Source organism: Neofelis nebulosa, chromosome 4 (genome assembly GCF_028018385.1).
Source record: "Neofelis nebulosa isolate mNeoNeb1 chromosome 4, mNeoNeb1.pri, whole genome shotgun sequence".
NCBI classification, from domain to species: domain Eukaryota; kingdom Metazoa; phylum Chordata; class Mammalia; order Carnivora; family Felidae; genus Neofelis; species Neofelis nebulosa.
Window position 1 is genome coordinate 78376134 of NC_080785.1, and position 18310 is coordinate 78394443.

An 18310-nucleotide genomic window follows, 5' to 3' on the forward strand; every position below is an offset into this window, starting at 1 on the left:
CCACTTACTACTGGTGAGTTTGTAAGGTGACCAAATGTTTCACCTCCATGCGTCAGCCACACAGAGGGTGCTTTTGTTTCTCACAAGAACTGTTTCTAGGGTGTGGTGGGAACAACGTCTGTTGGGGAGTGGCTTCAAGAGAAAGGAGAAAAGAGGACTAACACAAATGGACAAATTGTGAATGGACTTTCTGGTAAATGGAGGAGAGAAATGGATGGTAGGTAGAAGACAGATAGCATCGGTCTCTATTTTTTAATTTACATTGGCATGACAGTCCATCACTGAGCCTGGGATAAATTTATTTTGCTCTCTCCCATCTTGCATGATCAGTCTGGACAAACTGTGTCCTGAAATTTTGAAACCCTGTTTTCCCTAGTTAAACCTTGCTGCCATACTTTAGTATACCTTTCACAGAGACCTTGTTGTATGTGCTCGCATAGGCACACACATCCCATATCTCTTTTGGTGTGAAGACTACATCCTAGAGGAAACACGGACCCAGTTGCGGCAGAACCCTGAGCGGGTGCAGTCTGGGCATTGTGGGCTGGTAGTCCTTCCACCCTCCTCTGAAATGCTTCTGGGGCTTATGGTCTGTTTTAAGGCTGTGGTCCCTTCCTATATCTGTAAAATTTGTGGTCAGCCCTGTCCCTTGCTGTGATGTCCTCAGCCACATGCAACAAGTCCATTAGTCCCTGATGGCCTGCTGGTGTTGACTGTCTGCTTTTCACTTGTTTCTTCAAACTCACACTCTCATGGCCCCATGAGCACGGGTGCCTTCACAGCCTGTGTGAGCTACTGAGTTGGAACTGTTGTCCAGAACTTAAAACAGGGGCTAATAAAGAAGGACCAGGGGAGAAGAAGCAAGTAGGTATGTGAGTGCCATCAGAACTAGAAAAGTCCGAAATAGCTATAACCACAAATTGGCCAAGACGGGACAATTGTATCCACCTGATGCTACCAGCTGACCAGTTTCTTTCTGATGGGGGATATGTGTGTAGGTGTGTAAATACGTACACAGATACATGTGTAATACATACATATACACATGTGTACATATACACATTCATGTATACATATATATATCACATATACACACCCATCTGTGTGTATATCTGTCTATTCCACAGTGGGAAGTAGTGAAATTAGTTTTTTATATCTAAAAACACCTGACGTAATCAGTGCTGGCAAAAATCATTCCACCCAAGGCAGAACTAACCCCCAGTTTGTGTGTATGTAGGTAGTTAGTGATAATGGTGACCTAGGCTAAATTTTTTTCACATTTAACTTTACCACCGGTGAAACATTTTCTCAGATGTATTTTTGAATAAGTAGCTTAATTCTGCTAAACATAAATCAGGAAGAAAATAGATCTCAATATTTTGCCTATGAAATGGTGAGCTTTTAAATTTTATTTTGGTATTAGGACTAGAATTCTGCAGGGGAAAAAGCAAGTGAGAGCCACGCAGAGATCAAAAGCCACCACGTATTTAAAAAAAACTTTTCCCCAGGAGAAGGTGGTTGAGGGAAGGATGAAGTTATAAATGTTTTTAATTTCAGAAGGTGGTTCAGGAAATAGGCTGTTTTTCCCCCAGTAAGCACGAATGTTTTATTTATTTTTGGGACAGAGAGAGACAGAGCATGAACAGGGGAGGGGCAGAGAGAGAGAGAGGGAGACACAGAATCGGAAACAGGCTCCAGGCTCCGAGCCATCAGCCCAGAGCCTGACGCGGGGCTCGAACTCACGGACTGCGAGATCGTGACCTGGCTGAAGTCGGAGGCTTAACTGACTGTGCCACCCAGGCGCCCCAAGCACGAATGTTTTAAATTAGATTTCAAGCAATACGGTCATGTGTGGAGGAGGAAATAAATAGCAGAACAGGGAGTGCCAAGGAAGGGTGGGCAGAAAAAATGAGTAGAAGAGGAAGTGAGATATAAATATGTGTACATACAGTGGGATGGAGAGGTTATGAGAGGTGATAGTGGGTTTCAGGAGTGACCCTGTTTTTATCAGCCCCTGTTTCACACTTGGGCTGTGGTTTTTGGAGTGTTACCTTCACTTGGCTCTGCTTTTGAAATGAAAATTACCAGGCTGTGCTCTCTCATCCACTGTGATCCTTAGAATTCTAGACTCCTACTCTATATGAGGGAAATTTTGGAACCGTGAGTGTTAGTCTTTAGAATACAGAACGGTAACTGGTGCCATGACCCCCATGTGCTATATCAGGTTAAGACAAGGAGCTAAATCTCCCCAGACCTCATCAGCTTAAGGTTCTCAATCTTTTCGCTCACGTTTCATGTACATTAAGCGAGAATTTGTCATCTTTGACCCATTTTACTTATTTTCATGGCCTTGACTGCCATCCAAAGCTGAACAATCATAGGTCTGAATGGTTAATGTGCTTCAGTCAGTCACCTGCCTTGAACTCGGGGAATGTTCTGAGCACTTCTCTCAGTTGGTTGCTGTGGGAAATGAATTCTGAGGAGGACTTGTAGATTCTAAGAACAGGGGCACTCTACATCCTCCCAGTGCCACAGACTCTCTCCAGGTTATAACCTTTGACTTTCAGGTTGAAAGTTTGCAAATACAGAGAGCTGGCTTTGAAATCCACTTCATTCTTTGACTTCAGCCAAATTTGGTTAAGCATCCCTTGAATACAAACTCAGTGACTGCATCAAATAAAAAGAAATGCCCCGTCATTTATGTTGTCTGATGCAATTCCTGGTACAGAATTTCATGTACAGAGGCTCCTGCTAGTTGTTGTGCCCTTTCCCCCTAATCACCGGTCTAGTGTTTATATCACATAAACACTACTGAATGATATCAGAGAGTTGATGCTGGGATGATGGGAAAGGGGATGTGGAGGATTCTGTTCTAAAATTTAGAGCTAAGAGAAGTGTTGGTTATTAATCAGTGTGTTCGCTCATTTTGAGAGTTGGGAGAAATTTGTCCAAAGTCTCAGAGGAGGTAGTGACCATTCTAGACTCTACTCCATCATAATCTTTAGCTAAGTCTGACCCCACTCAGGCAGAGGGAACTTTGAGAGTGGAAAAAACATGGGCCATTTCCAGATCTGGGTGCCAGAGCAGGAATTTGGAATGGCTTGAGGGCTCAGGTGTTTCCAGGGTAGAGGAGAGAAGTACAGTATAGAGTAGTGAATTGACTGTATGGTTTGACTTCTGGCTTTAGAACTGGAAGTCACTGCGTGCTACTGAAAGTCTTGCTTCAAGCCCCCTCTGGCATTCAAACTAAAGGCTCTGATGCCTGCCTAAAATCCTAAATTAACTTCTGTAATTTTCAGCTCTGTGTCATTGTTCCAAATCAAATGCATGTTAAATTAAACACAATAAGCATCTCAAATAGGCCACAATATATTTGGATATCCTTAATGACAAATATTAGGCTTAACTTATGAGTAGCTATGCATCTAATGTTGGAAATTTCCAACTGTCAGGCTATTTTATCTTGCTCATTTGCAGAGCTTTAGTGACCATGGTTTCATTGATTACTGAAAATTTTCTTGGTATCAAAAATCAGAAGAGATACAAATATGTAATTTAACTCTGAATTATTGATCTTCTACTTTCAGTATTTGCTCTGAAGTCATGGAAATCTTCATTTTAGAAACCAAGTGAACTTACAAGTAAATCTTTAGTTTTTATTTCATAACTGAGAAGATAATTAATAGAACTTCATGAAGCTGAATTTGTCATAATCCTCAAGAAAGTATAAGCATGGATCTGAAAGAGAATATGAAAGCATTTCTCTAATTTTTGTGTGTTTGTTTTGTAGGCTATAGGTTCCAGGCTTGCTATCATTACCCAGAATATAGCAAATCTTGGGACAGGCATTATTATATCCTTAATCTATGGCTGGCAATTGACACTCTTACTCTTAGCAATTGTACCCATCATTGCAATAGCAGGAGTTGTTGAAATGAAAATGTTGTCTGGACAAGCACTGAAAGATAAGAAAGAACTAGAAGGTGCTGGGAAGGTGAGTCTAAATACAACTACCGATTTAATAGAGTAAAATATTCGAATCAGTACCCTTCTGCTACTCACTGCTACTACTGTGCTTGGAGAATGTTTTTATAACCATTCCTCACAGCGATCTTATTTGACACTGAATCAGCAGATTGGAAGCTGAAGAGAAGGAGCAAAACCAGTTCTTAGGCTCACAGACTGACGACTAACTTTATTAAGCTTTTCTAAGTCAAACCATCATCTTCACACTCTTCCTCTACTCCCTCCCTTCCTCTCTCTTTCCCTCAAGTCAGCTGAAATCCATTCCTTTATTGAGGAAAGTAGCCTCATTTAATTACATATGATGGGGAAGATTAAAATAGTAAAAAGTCCTACAGGTATTTATTTTGTCAGGCTTAAATTATTAGCGTTCTTTCCTTTTTATCATGCTTCCTGTTAGCATCTTTTTCTGTTTTTTTTTTTTTAGCATCTTTTTCTGTTTACCTTTACCCTGCTCCTCCTGCTGCTGCTGCTACTGCTACTGTTACTCCTTTCTCCCTCTACTCCTCCTGCTTTTCCTCTTTTCTTCTCTCTCTCTTCCTCCATGCTTGTCTATTTGTTGTTGTTGTTGTTTAAACAAATGCTTATATGGCATTTACTGTGTTTCCCTGGCAAATGCTTTCTGCCTCATTGTGATCCTATGAGGTAGGTTCTATTATTAGCTCCTCTTGCAGGTGAGGCTGAGACACAGGTGGGCAATCATCCCAATGCCTTAGAGCTGATAAGCCTCAGAGCCAGGATTCAAAGTTGTGCCTCTGTTAAGAAACAGAGATGAGGGGCACCTGGGTGGCTCACTCAGCTAAGCATCCGACTTTGGCTCAGGTCATGATCTCACGGTTCGTGGGTTCGAGCCTGCATCAGGTCTGTGCTAACGTCTTAGAACCTGGAGCCTGCTTTCAGATTCGGTGTCTCCCTCTGTCTCTGCCGCTCCCCTGCTCACACTCTGTCTCTGTCTCAAAAAATAAACATTAAAAAAGAAAGAAACAGGAATAAATCTGATATCACACAGTTTGTATATTGCAGAAATATAAATGGCCGGAGCACAGCTGAGCCCTAAAATTGGGTAGGGATACATTTATTAGTGGACCTTCTGAGGTTCCCAAGAGTTGGGGCAGGGACCGAGGAAGGTCAAGTGGCTCTGACTCTCTAGGCCTGTGTGTCTGAAGTACTCTGTTTCCAGGCCAGGCACCTCACCAGAGAATAAAGAATGAAAAAGAGGTACTTCTTCATGAAGGTTGATCATCACTGCTGACACTTTGTCCTCAAACATTGTACCTTATTTCCTTAGCATTCCTTCAGGAAATTCCTTTGGACCACAGCTTTAGTGCTTCCTAACTAGCGTCTGTGGGAAAAAGGTCTCCTCAGGCTATCAGAGGCCCAGTCTTGGGCCTCAGCAGGACCGTGCTGACCCACAGGCATCTGGTTATGGTCTGGCCCATGTAACATTGGCCCCTGTCAGGGAACACTTGCTGTCACCAATCACTTCACTTAGTGCTGTTCTTTCTTGTTTTTTCCACCTAAGGTAGACTTTTCAAATGCGGGGAAGATGGAAAAATCTAGGACAAAATGTATTTTAAAAAAATGTATTACTCTTTAGTAGTATCATCGTTTCCTGAGGTGTTCAAAAAGTCCCACAAAGGAGACTTAGGTTGTTTATAGGAAGGAGGTGATTGAGAAGCTCAATTATAAGGAATTCACTGCACATCACAGACAGATTAGCACCTTTGAAGGGGCACATCAGATTTAAGACTCTTTTGGAGTTCTGTCACAGGGGCAAGACGGAAATGGATATGTGTACATGTGGCAGGTTTACTGCGCAAAGGTTAGGGGTGAGATAAATGCTGTGTTCAGTGGTGGTTCATGAGACAGGCAGAAGCAGGTGAGAAAAGTGGTGCTGGCAGCACATCTAGTCTATGTAATTTTGAATATCAACTCCCAAAGATCATCATTCTCAGGTTACCATTTAGTATTTATTATATACCGAGCATCATGCAAAGAGTTCTGCGTGCATTTTCCCATTTGATACCTTCAATAACCCTTTGAATTATTCTGGTTAGTTGATAAAAATCCAGAGTTCAGAGAAGTTAGGTAAGTTGCCCAAATCACACAGCAATAGTCTAACTGATCTCCCTGCTTCCACTCCTTCCTTTCTTGTCCACCCACTTTCTATATTCCTCTCACACAAGCCACACTGATCTCTTACAAACATAAATGAGATCATGCTAACCCCAACTTAAAACCCTCCAATCGCTTCTGATCACAGTTAGAATAAGAGCAACCTTTTACCCTGGTTTATAAAACTCTGCATGACCCAGCTCCCCTGACAACTTCTGTGAATTCATCTTGTACTGCTCTCTCCCATGCCCACCCTCCTCTGGCCTCGGGGCCTTCCTTCAGTTCCTAGAACATTCCAAGCTGGCTCCCTCTGATCTTCCAGTGTCTGGTTCCTTTATGTTACTCAACTCTCACCATTATTACCTCTTCAGAGGGGCCTTTCCTGCACTGGAATTAATTCACGACACTTCTCAGTACCTGATGTTTTTTTTATGTTTGTTTGTTTGTTTTTTTTACTATTTCTTTGTTTATTGATTAATGTTCTGTCTTTCCTCCTAAGACATAAGCTCCATGGGGACCAAGACCATGTCTGTTGGTTTGCCCTTAAAGGGACAGAGCAGGCCTAGTGTTCAAGAGCAAGGCCGTGTGGTGTCAGCCTGTGCATAACCTCTGTCTGTGTTGTGTGCTCCTTAGATTTCTGTCACATTATTACTGACTAGCGAACATCTTAGTAACATAGATGCTTTTTCCTTTTCAGAAATAAAATCCATAACCAAACTTCAGTTTATTTGAGGAAAGAAGAGAAGTGTGAGGAGGAGTTTTTTTTCCTCTCTCTAGAAATATGTGTATTATGCTTTCTCCAAAATTATTTAGTGCACACTGGCTTCTGAGGGAAACTCAATGCTATTTACTCTTCTCACATTAGAAGTTCTCTCACCTCTGGGCGCCTGGGTGGCTCAATCAGTTGAGCATCCCCACTCTTGGTTTTGGCTCAGGTCATGATCTCACAGTTGTCCACCCTCTTCATTTTACTGATGAGGAGAATGAGACAGAGGTATTTCAAGGTCCCATGGCTGAAATCTCATTTTATATACTGGAATCTTTCATGTTTTCCACAGACCTTTATGCAGACTCCAAAAGGATGTATTTATCCTAATCACATAGACTAATTGGAAGTTACATGAAATTTAAAAATAACTGAATGATAGAAAGTTTGTGGAAAACAAATTGATAATGTGTGCCATGTTCCTTAAAAATTAGTTCCCTTTGGCCTCGTAATTTCACTCTAAGAACCTCTCCCAAGAAAGTAACTTAATATGGACAAATGTTTATGTGTAAGGATGTTTATCACAGAATTTTTTTAATAGAGAATGGAAAACCTTGTTCAACAATAAAGGAATATTTAACTGGCTGAGATATTAAGTGGCCCATTAAACATCCCATTATTAATGTATATATCATGATCTTGGAAAATGCTCTTGATATTTTTTAACTTAAAAAGTGATGTAAAGCCAAATAGAAAATTTGGTCCCAATTTTGTTAAGTATGTATATGCTTAGGAAAAAAAACAGGTAAGCTAATATATAAAATACACCTATATGTAGCTTTTTAAAAAAAAAACCTTTATTTTTTCAGTATTTTCCAAATATTCTTCAATTTTCATGAATGGTTATTATAAAGAGAAAATATAAACATCACATTTGAAATTTATGTAAAATAACAATAAACCTAAAACGTGACCATCATAGAAGAAAGAGCACTACACTAGAGATAAAATACTGAGTTCTCAGGTTAACCTTGCCTCTGTAATTTTGGCTTTAGATAAGTGTCTCATCTGTTTCAGCCTTAGCTTCTCTTTCTATAAAAACAGTGAATTAGCCAATCTTCCTGCCAGATCTAAAATTTGATTTTATACATTACTATCCTTTCTCATAGTGAAGAAGATCATAGGTGATAATAAATAAGTAATATGTAACCATAAAATTAATTTTATTAATCTCTTTTATGGAATTCACACTAATTGCGACTTTTTTTTTTTTTTTTTGCCTCTGTGACTGGGGGCTCTCTGTGACAGATTGCTACTGAAGCAATCGAAAACTTCCGAACTGTTGTCTCTTTGACTCGAGAGCAGAAGTTTGAATATATGTATGCACAGAGTTTGCAGGTACCATACAGGTAATAACCATTGAAGAGTGGGAGGGGAGTGTGGGGAGGTTTTTGAATCATCAGATTTGTTTTCAGAAGGATTACTGTGGCCAGAATGTAGGGAACAAGTGGAGAAGCTACTAGAAGGGAACCAAATGGGAACCAAAGGGAACCACTTATAGTTATCCAGGACAGAAATCACAAGACCCTGACCTGTCTGAGGTAGAACCTGTAAGAGTAGGTAAGTGATGGGAAGCAGAGGGAGAGAGGATAGAGAATGACTCTGATGCCAGGTTTGGGTAATGGCCCTGTTATTTGCTCTCATTGGGAATGAGTTCTCTATGGAACATGAAATTTGAACTATCTGTGGGACCTGAGGGGTGGTGCTTCTTGAGTATGCCTTTCCTTCCTCTTTTGACACTTCTCTAGTGGAGAATTTCTGTATTAAAGGAAGCTAATGAACTCCTCCAGCGAGGTTCAAAAATGTAAGCCCAACCTCTCTGAGTCTCAGTTTCTTGTATGGTAAATGGAGAGAGCTGGACCTTATCGATGAGTTTTCAAAGGCTAAAAAAAATAGTAGAGGTTTTCTCCTGAAAATGTTTTCATTTGAAATCCCAATATATGAAACAGATAGAAATGAAGTTGACCTGGTTGAAGCAGGGCTTGGAGGCCCAGAGGCTGCCCACTCACCAGCCTGCCCTTACCTCCACATCACCCAATTCACATGGCTCAGAAAATCCACCAATGTTAATGTCTTTGTGAAGTCTTCTCTAACTCCTCCAGAGAGTTGTGCTTCCTCCTTTCTTCCCCTAACATGTTATTCATAAGGTTCCTTCACTGCAAAATTATAGTCAACTTGACTCCTGGACCGGAAGGGCAAGAACATGACTGATTCTTCTGTATCACCCAGCATGGTTCCTGAAGCTTGTAGGTTTTGGATAAATGTGTGTTGAATGAATATTTACCATAGAGTGCATATATCTTATGTGTCCAAAAGTGGGGGGAAAGGGAAAGAACTTCCATTTATTAACCCCTCTTCATGTTTTCCTTGGCTTATTTTAACTTTACTTCAATACTTTGAGGTGCAGTTAATACTCCATCAGGAAGTTTCCTGAATGTTCACAAGTGGGAAAATGAGGACCAAACTTAACTTTTTTTGGAATTGAACCCATTTTTGTCTGCCGTACCCCACTGCTGATATATCAAAGGTTATGTTTTAAGGACTGGGAAATGAAAGTCAAGTGAGTTTCTTAACATCTCCTTTTCAGAAACTCTTTGAGGAAAGCACACATCTTTGGAATCTCATTTTCCATCACCCAGGCAATGATGTACTTTTCCTATGCTGGTTGTTTCCGGTTTGGTGCCTACTTGGTGGCACATGAGTTCATGGACTTTCAAGATGTTCTCTTGTAAGTATCAGGTTAATATTTACAGTTGAACTCTAGAAATAAAACTGAGGTGAACATGCTTCATGTCTGAGTAGAAAACCTTACTGTGAAGCTTTGTGAAGAGATTTTGGTGATTCAGAAGGTGGCATTTGCCTCTTGAGTCTCTGTGTATGATCCCTGAGGGACCCCATTTTCATTTAGGGAATCAGTGACTTCCCCCCTCCCCAGTGCTGACTCATACCTTTGACCTTCTGAATCTGTAGCTCAATGGGGTCGTGATTCACTGAAGGGGTTCTAGGAGGTTTTGGCATTTGAGAAGAAGCCTAACTCGGAGCCAAGTGTCTAGCTCCTTTTAAAGAACTCTCTGAACAAAGGCAACTAAAGAGCAGGAGTAGAACACTGAGTTCTGCAAGCCCTGGGGGAGTCTAGGATACATTTGCTTTCCTTGATAAAAGAAGAGCAGTTAGAAGGTAAGAGCTAAAGAAATTCAGAAATGACAAAGGAAAGGCTACATTGGGATTTCTGCCCCATTGCTGTGAATGCAGAAAATTCTATCTCAGGAGAAGACAGACCTGAACTTAATTGTACCCCCAAGTACTCAAATATGCAGTTAGGTAATGAAAAAGTAGATATAACCTTTCTGAGTGTCTAGATTTGGTGGTGGGTGAGATTCTGCCCTTTGATAGAATATCATAAATAGTGGTAATACAGTTTTTCATTTAAACCAGAATCACCTAAGCTTGTCTGATATAAGGCGTTAGTGTAATGTTTCCATTCTTTTGAAACATTGGCATGTGTGTGCATTATAGTTTGCTCAGGACGACCCCAACAGAAGATTTAAAATTTCCACTTAATATGTCTGTCTGACAAATGATATACAGAAGCTATTTATGACTTGGACCAAAAGACCAAAACCAAGCATCATTGGCATAGGGTCTTCGATTAGATAACTATTTGATACATTGCTTTACTTCAAGGTAAGGCATTGAATTGGTGAAAGTTGCTGACAGTTGGGAAACTGTCCCTGTTAGATTGGGAAAATCAATCTTCCAAGTAAAGGAAAAGGGAGACTTGTCTGAAGGGCAGTCCATTTTTTAAAAGATCTCCCAGGGGTAAATGATGACAAGCCTGAGATTACCCAGCCATTTGTATGATTTATTTAGAGTTCAGAGGAGAGGATATGAAAGGCTCACAGTATTCTTCCAGGAGGCTTCCCAAGTATTCTGTTAGTTCCAGGCCCACTGTTTAAGAAGATATGTTGAAATAGCCGAATTGTGGAAACAGCCCAAGTGTCCTTTGACTGACGATTGGATAAAGAAGAAGTAGTATATGTAAACGACAGAATATTACTCAGCCATCAAAAAGAATGAAATCTTTCCATTTGCAATGATGTGGATGGAGCTAGAGAGTATTATGCTAAGCGACAGAAGTCAGTTAGAGAAAGACAAATGCCATATGATTTCATTCATGTGGAATTTAAGAAACAAAACAGATGAACACAGGGGGAGAAATAAATAGAGAAAAACCAAGAAGCAGACTCTTAACTGTAGAGAACACACTGATGGTGACCAGAGGGGACGTGGGCGGGGCAATGGATGAAATAGGTGATGGGTATTAAGGAGGGCACTTGTGGTGAGCACTGGGTGTTATATGTAAGTGATGAATCACTGAATTCTACACCTAAACTAATAGTGTAGTGTATGTTAACTACCTGGAATTTAAATAGAAACTTGGAAAGAAAAAAATAAAGGTAAAAAACAAAAACAAAAAACATGTTGAGAAATGTGTCCAGAGGAGGGCAGCTGGAGTGTTGAGAAAGACAGGAGTCATCAAAGAAACACAGGGCCTTTTAAAAAAAGTTCCAGTAAGGGCTATATTATGCAAAAGGATGTACATTTTTCTTCCATGTGAAGAAGAACTTCTGAACAACAAACTTAATCAAACTTGCTACTTCCTAAAACAAAGAATGGAGGCCAACTTAGGAGAAGTGCCCAGGAAACAAACATTGAGCACTGGACTCGATATCCTGTGGAGTCTTTCCCAGCTTTAAGCTGCTATGATTTTGATGTCATAGGTTAAGAATATGAGTGCATCCTGAGTGCAGCATGCTACCTGTCTCTATAAGGAACTCACTCTTTGCTGTACAGCTCACACGTTTTCTAAGCATCTGGTGTAATTTCAGCACCAATGCCTGCATCTGTTATTTTTTTAATAGTTGACATACGATGTCACATTAGTTTCAGGTGTGCAACATACTGATTCTACTTCTCTATACTTTATGCTGTGCTCACTGCAAGTTCAGCTGCCATCTGTTACCATCCAAGGCTATTATAATATCATTGGCTGGATTCCTTCTGCTGCACCTTTTATTATTGTGACATTCATTCCATAACTAGAAGCCTGTGTCTCCTGCTCCCCTTCACCCATTTTGCTCACCCATTCCCCTCTGGCCACCATCAGTTTGTTCTCTCATTTATAGGTCTGATTCTGCTTTTGTTTGCTTGTTTGTTCATCTGTATTTTTAAATTCCACATGAGTGAAATCATACAGTATTTGTCTTTTTTCAATCTGACTTCTTCCACTTAGCATAATGCCTACAAGGTCCATCCACGATGTCACAAATGCCTGTATCCGCTATTGATCGCCACAATCATGCTACATAACAACCAACACTAACCCTCAGTGCCACACAAGCGTTCATTTTTGCCCACAAGTCTGTGGGTCAGCTGGGCAGTTTTGCTGGTCTAGGATGGACATAGCAGATTGCAAGTAGGCTCGCTTGTGTGTGTAGGGCATGACAAGCTGGTTGGTTGGGGTCCCCACAGCTTTCTTCCATCTGTGCCTTGTCCTCCAGATGCTAGCTGGGCTTGTGGTGGTGGCAGAGAGAGAGAGAGAGAGAAAAGCACACAAAGCCCCCTGAGTCATAAGCTTAGAACTGGCAGAAGTCACTTCCACCACATCCTGTTGGCCAAAGCAAGTCACAGGCCAACTCAGATTCAAAGGGTAGGAATACAGATTCCACTTCTTAAATGGAGGAGCTGCAAAGTCCCATTACAAGAAGGTGAGGATACAGAGACAGTTGAAAAAGGGGGCCCTTTTACAATCTGTTACACTGATGCGAACTTATAAGGGAAAGTGTTGACTTATTTTGTTTTATGTTTTTAATTTGTGTTTTACATTGTTTGAGGCAGTGTTCTCTATTGTAGAACTGTCAGTTGTCTAGCATTATAGCCATAACTCCGCGCATGCTTTGTCTTTGTTTTTACAGGGTATTCTCAGCTATTGTCTTCGGTGCCATGGCAGTGGGGCAGGTCAGTTCATTTGCTCCTGACTATGCCAAAGCCAAAGTATCAGCTGCCCACGTCATCATGATCATTGAAAAAATCCCTCTGATCGACAGCTATAGCACAGAAGGCCTAATGCCCGTGAGTTTGAAGTTTTGATGATATGTTTTCATTCCTAACTAATGAGTGAAAGTACTCTAAGAGGAAATTTAATAAAATCTGTGGGGGTTTTTTATTCGCAGGTAATAAAATGAAACTTTCTAGATCATGAGGTCATTTTAATAAGTGCTAATAATGTATGTTAACATTCAGTACTTTTGTAAAACAAGGCTGCAGGGAGATGGAAATACCACCCAATTTATGAGCAAATTCTGTTAATCGGATTTTATTATATGTAGGTTAGGTACTCTATTCTTGGAGAACAGATTTGAGTTATCACATTTGTATTGTATTAACAATACATGCTGTACAAACACTGACTCTCTTAGATTTTACTTATTACGTTCTGGCAGTTACAAATGCAGCCTAATTGTAATACAAGTTTGCCATCTTCTGACACCTGGTGATAGAGGGGGGTTGCTATACAATGCGTTTTCAGGATTGCAGTAATCATCTCTATTGTTACTGTTCTGATTTTAGAACACGTTGGAAGGAAATGTGACATTTAATGAAGTCATGTTCAACTATCCCACTCGACCAGATATCCCAGTGCTTCAAGGGCTGAGCCTAGAGGTGAAAAAGGGCCAGACGCTGGCCCTGGTGGGCAGCAGTGGCTGCGGGAAGAGCACGGTGGTCCAGCTCCTTGAGCGGTTCTACGACCCAATGGCCGGAACAGTGGTGAGCAGACCTTTTTACTCATCTCATTTTAAGTGTTTAATCATCGGAATGCCTGGGTATGTTTAATTCCTGACTATGAGCTCCAGTTTTTCCAGTCTTTAAACAACAGCCTCACTTAAAGTCTGACATCCTAGATACCATCTCCAAGCTGTGTCTGCTGCCCCAGCCTCTGTCTCAAATTGCCCCTCTACCCTCCTTTGTGAGCAGCCTTTTTATCATCCATCTTCCTTCCTTCCTTCGGTTACACTTCTGTTTTCATGAGAGGATCCAGCAAAAATTTAAGTAGCCAGAAAGATACAGGAGTGGGAGGGATGCTAAGAGAGACAAGTAAGGTGGGTGCCAGGGATAGGGAATGTTTTGAGAAGTTGAAGGTAGTCAACAATGACAGATGCTGTGGACAGGTAGAGTAAGATGAAGACTGAAATGACAGGATGTGATTTGGCAATTTAATGGGCTACGTACGAGATTTTAAAGTATTCTTAGTGAGGTATTGGTGGGGAAACAGTTTAGCATGGCTGAGGGATGGCTGGAAAGGGAAGTGGAGACTGAATGCAGATCGTCTAGAAGATTAAAGGTGAAAGAAAGGCAGTAAGAGCAGTAGCGTGAGGGGGGAAGCAGAGGCCAGGGAAGAGGTGTAGCAGGGGGAAGTCTTAAGCATTTTTATGGCTGAGGATGAGATACAGTCATTGAGAGAGGGTATTGAAATAGCTTCTAAAAAGTGGAATCAATGAATTTGGGAAGCAGATAAAGAATATAGAAGGATTCCTTTTTCTTCCCTGAACTAAAAGAACAAATGAAGGGTCAGATTTGTTCATTCAGTAAACATTTACTCAGTGCCTGTCAGGGACTATCTTGGGTACTGGGGAGGAGATAGAAGTCGTGAAGGGAGCAGTGTGACTACAGTGCAGAACAGGAAAAGAATCAGATTAGGAAGGAATAGAATTTATAGCAAGAAGTTTTAGTTAGTTACTAGTCATACTCACAGGTGATAATAAAAATATTTAACAACTGGAAAGGCATGGGCACTGACGAAACAGAATGGACACCTGTTCCGTACAGTCAAACTGATGCCCCAGCTCCATATGGGCCACACTTGGATTAATGAGTGAGGTAGAAATGAAACTTTTAACCTATAGTCATAAATATTTTTATTTATGACTTACTCATAAATATTTTTATTGTATTCTACTCAGTCTGTTTTTTAACAGCGACATAAGCTTTATCCTCTATTTTTACTTTCTTGTATATTTTCTGTGAATTCTGACTTTATGCTTCAGTTTTGTGGTTGAAATTTGAACAAAGTGCTCTAAAGGAAGAGAGAAATGAAGCAATTAGGAGGAAATGTTAGCTCTCAGGAAAGATTATGGTCTTTAACAGATGTTGAGTAAGCAGTATATTAAATGTTGAGCTCTAATAAATTACAGGTGATAATGTCTGTACTCAAAGAATTTCACTGAAGAGATGAGGCATATACTTCCATGAGTTATATAAAAGAAGATAGACCTAGAGCATATTTTTTAAACATTGCCATCAATTTTTTTTTTAAATTTTTTTTTTCAACGTTTTTTATTTATTTTTGGGACAGAGAGAGACAGAGCATGAACGGGGGAGGGGCAGAGAGAGAGGGAGACACAGAATCGGAAACAGGCTCCAGGCTCCGAGCCATCAGCCCAGAGCCTGACGCGGGGCTCGAACTCACGGACCGCGAGATCGTGACCTGGCTGAAGTCGGACGCTTAACCGACTGCGCCACCCAGGCGCCCCTGCCATCAATTTTTTAATATAATTTATTGTTGAATTGGTTTCCATATAACACCCGGTGCTCATCCCAACAAGTGCCCTCCTCAGTGCCCATCACCCACTTTCTCCTCTCCCCCACCCTCCATCAATCCTCAGTTTGTTCTCTGTATTTAAGAGTCTCTTGTGGTTTGCCTCCCTCCCTCCCTCTCTGTTGGTAACTCCTTTTTTTTCCCTTCCTCTCCCCCATGGGTTTCTGCTAAGTTTCTCAGGATCCACCTAAGAGTGAACACATATGGTATCTGTCTTTCTCTGCCTGACTTATTTCACTTAGCATAATACCCTCCATTTCCATTCACATTGCTGCAAATGGCCAGATTTCATTCTTTCTCATTGCCAAGTAGTATTCCATTGTATATATAAACCACATCTTCTTTATCCATTCATCAGTTGATGGACATTTGGGCTCTTTCCATACTTTGGCTATTGTTGAAAGTCCTGCTATAAACATTGGGGTACAAGTGCCCCTATGCATCAGCACTCCTGTATCCCTTGGGTAAATTCCTAGCAGTGCTATTGCTGGGTCATAGGGTAGATCTATTTTTAATTTTTTGAGGTACTTCCACACTGTTTTCCAGAGCAGCTGCACCAGTTTGCATTCCCACCAACAGTGCAAGAGGGTTCCCATTTCTCCACATCCTCGCCAGCATCTATAGTCTCCCAATTTGTTCATTTAGTGCCCATGCCTTTCCAGTTGTTAAATATTTTTATTATCACCTGTGAGTATGACTAGGTGATTCCCATTTCTCCACATCCTCGCCAGCATCTATAGTCTCCCAATTTGTTCATTTTAGCTACTCTGACCGGCATGAGGTGGTACCTCATTGTGGCTTTGATTTGTATTTCCCTGATGGTGAGTGATGTTGAGCATCGTTTCATGTGTCTGTTGGCCATCTGCGTGTCATCTTTGGAAGTGTCTGTTCATGTTTTCTGCCCATTTCTTCACTGGTGTGGAGTTTGGTGAGTTCTTTATAGATTTTGGATACTAGCCCCTTATCTGATATGTCATTTGCAAATATCTTCTTCCATACCATCGATTGCCTTTTAGGTTTGTTGATTGTTTTCTTTGCAGTGTAGAAGCTTTTTGTCTTGATGAGGTCCCAGTAGTTCATTTTTGCTTTTAATTCCCTTGCCTTAGGAGATCTGTCGAGTAAGAAATTGCTGCAGCTGAGGTGAAAGAGGTTGTTGCCTGCTTTCTCCTCTAGGGCTTTAATGGTTTCCTGTCTCACATTCAGGTCTTTCATCCATTTTGAGTTTATTTTTGTGTATGGTGTAAGAAAGTGATCTAGTTTCATTCTTCTGCATGTCGCCATCCAGTTCTCCCAGCACCATTCGTTAAAGAGACTGTCTTTTTTCCATTAGATACTCTTTCCTGCTTTGTCAAAGATCAGTTGGTCATACATTTGTGGGTCCAATTCTGGGTTCTGTATTCTATTCCACTGGTCTATTTATCTGTTTTTGTGCCAATACCATGCTGTCTTGATGATTACAGCTTTGTAGTAGAGGCTGAAGTCTGGGATTGTGATGCCTCCTGCTTTGGCCTTCTTCAAAATTACTTTGGCTATTCGGGGTCTTTTATGGCTCCATACAAATTTTTGGATTGCTTGTTCTAGCTTTGAGAAGAATGCTGGTGCAGTTTTGATTGGGATTACGTTGAATGTGTAGATTGCCTTGGGTAGTATTGACATTTTAACAATATTTATTCTTCCAATCCATGAGCATGGAATGTTTTTCCATTTCTTTGTGTCTTCTTTAGCTTCCTTCATAAGCTCTTTCTATAGTTTTCAGCATACATATCTTTTACATCTTTGGTTAGGTTTATTCCTAGGTGTTTTATGGTTCCTGGTGAGATTGTAATTGGGATCAGTTTCCTTATTTCTCTTTCTGTTGCTTCATTATTGGTGTATAAAAATGCAACTGATTTCTGTACATTGATTTTGTACCCTGCAACTTTGCTGAGTTCATGTATCTGTTCTAGCAGGCTTTTGGTGGAGTCTGTCAGGTTTGCCATGTAGAGTATCATGTTGTCTGCGAAAAGTGAAACTTTGACTTCTGCTTTGCCAATTTGGATGCCTTTTATTTCATTTTGTTGTCTGATTGCAGATGCTAGGACTTCCAACACTGTGTTAAACAACAGTGGTAAGAGTGGACATCCTGTCGCGTTCCTGATCTCAGGGGGAAAGCTCTCAGTTTTTCCCCATTGAGGATGATATTAGCGTTGGGTCTTTCATATATGGCTTTTATGATCTCAAGGTATGATCCTTCTACCCCTACTTTCTTAAGAGTTTTTGTGAAGAGAGGATGCTGTATTTTGTCACGTTCTTTTTCTGCATCTATTGACAAGATCCTAAGGTTCTTACTGTTTGTTTTATTAATGTGATGTATCACACTGATTGATTTGCAAATATTGAACCAGCCTTGCAGGCCAGGAATGAATCCCACTTGATCATGGTGAATAATTCTTTTTATATGCTTTTGAACTCGATTTGCTAGTATCTTCTTGAGAATTTTTGCATCCATATTCACCAGGGATATTGGCCTGTAGTTTTCTTTTTTTGCTCGGTCTCTGTCTGGTTTGGGAATCAAAGTAATGCTGGCTTCATAGAATGAGTCCAGAAGTTTTCCTTCCATCTCTATTTTCTGGAAGAACTTGATAAGGATAGGTATTAACTCTGCTTTAAATGTCTGGTAGAATGCCCCAGGGAAGCCATCTGGTCCACGACTCTTATTTGTTGGGAGATTTTTGATAACCAGTTCAATTTCTTTGCTGGTTATGGGTCTG

At 40.7% G+C, this 18310-nt stretch overlaps 1 protein-coding gene across 4 annotated transcripts in view; it reads left to right on the forward strand.

Annotated features, from left to right (window-relative positions):
- Positions 1–18310, forward strand: part of ABCB1 (ATP binding cassette subfamily B member 1) — a 238281-nt gene that overhangs the window by 206424 nt on the left and 13547 nt on the right. For 3 of the 4 annotated variants that reach the window (XM_058725205.1, XM_058725204.1, XM_058725208.1), the window contains 5 exons: positions 3791–3994; positions 8153–8253; positions 9492–9632; positions 12880–13036; positions 13535–13732. In XM_058725205.1, the coding sequence (XP_058581188.1) occupies positions 3791–3994; positions 8153–8253; positions 9492–9632; positions 12880–13036; positions 13535–13732 (801 nt within the window). The remainder of the gene's footprint in view (positions 1–3790; positions 3995–8152; positions 8254–9491; positions 9633–12879; positions 13037–13534; positions 13733–18310) is intronic. The other variant, XM_058725206.1, reaches the window with a different exon arrangement.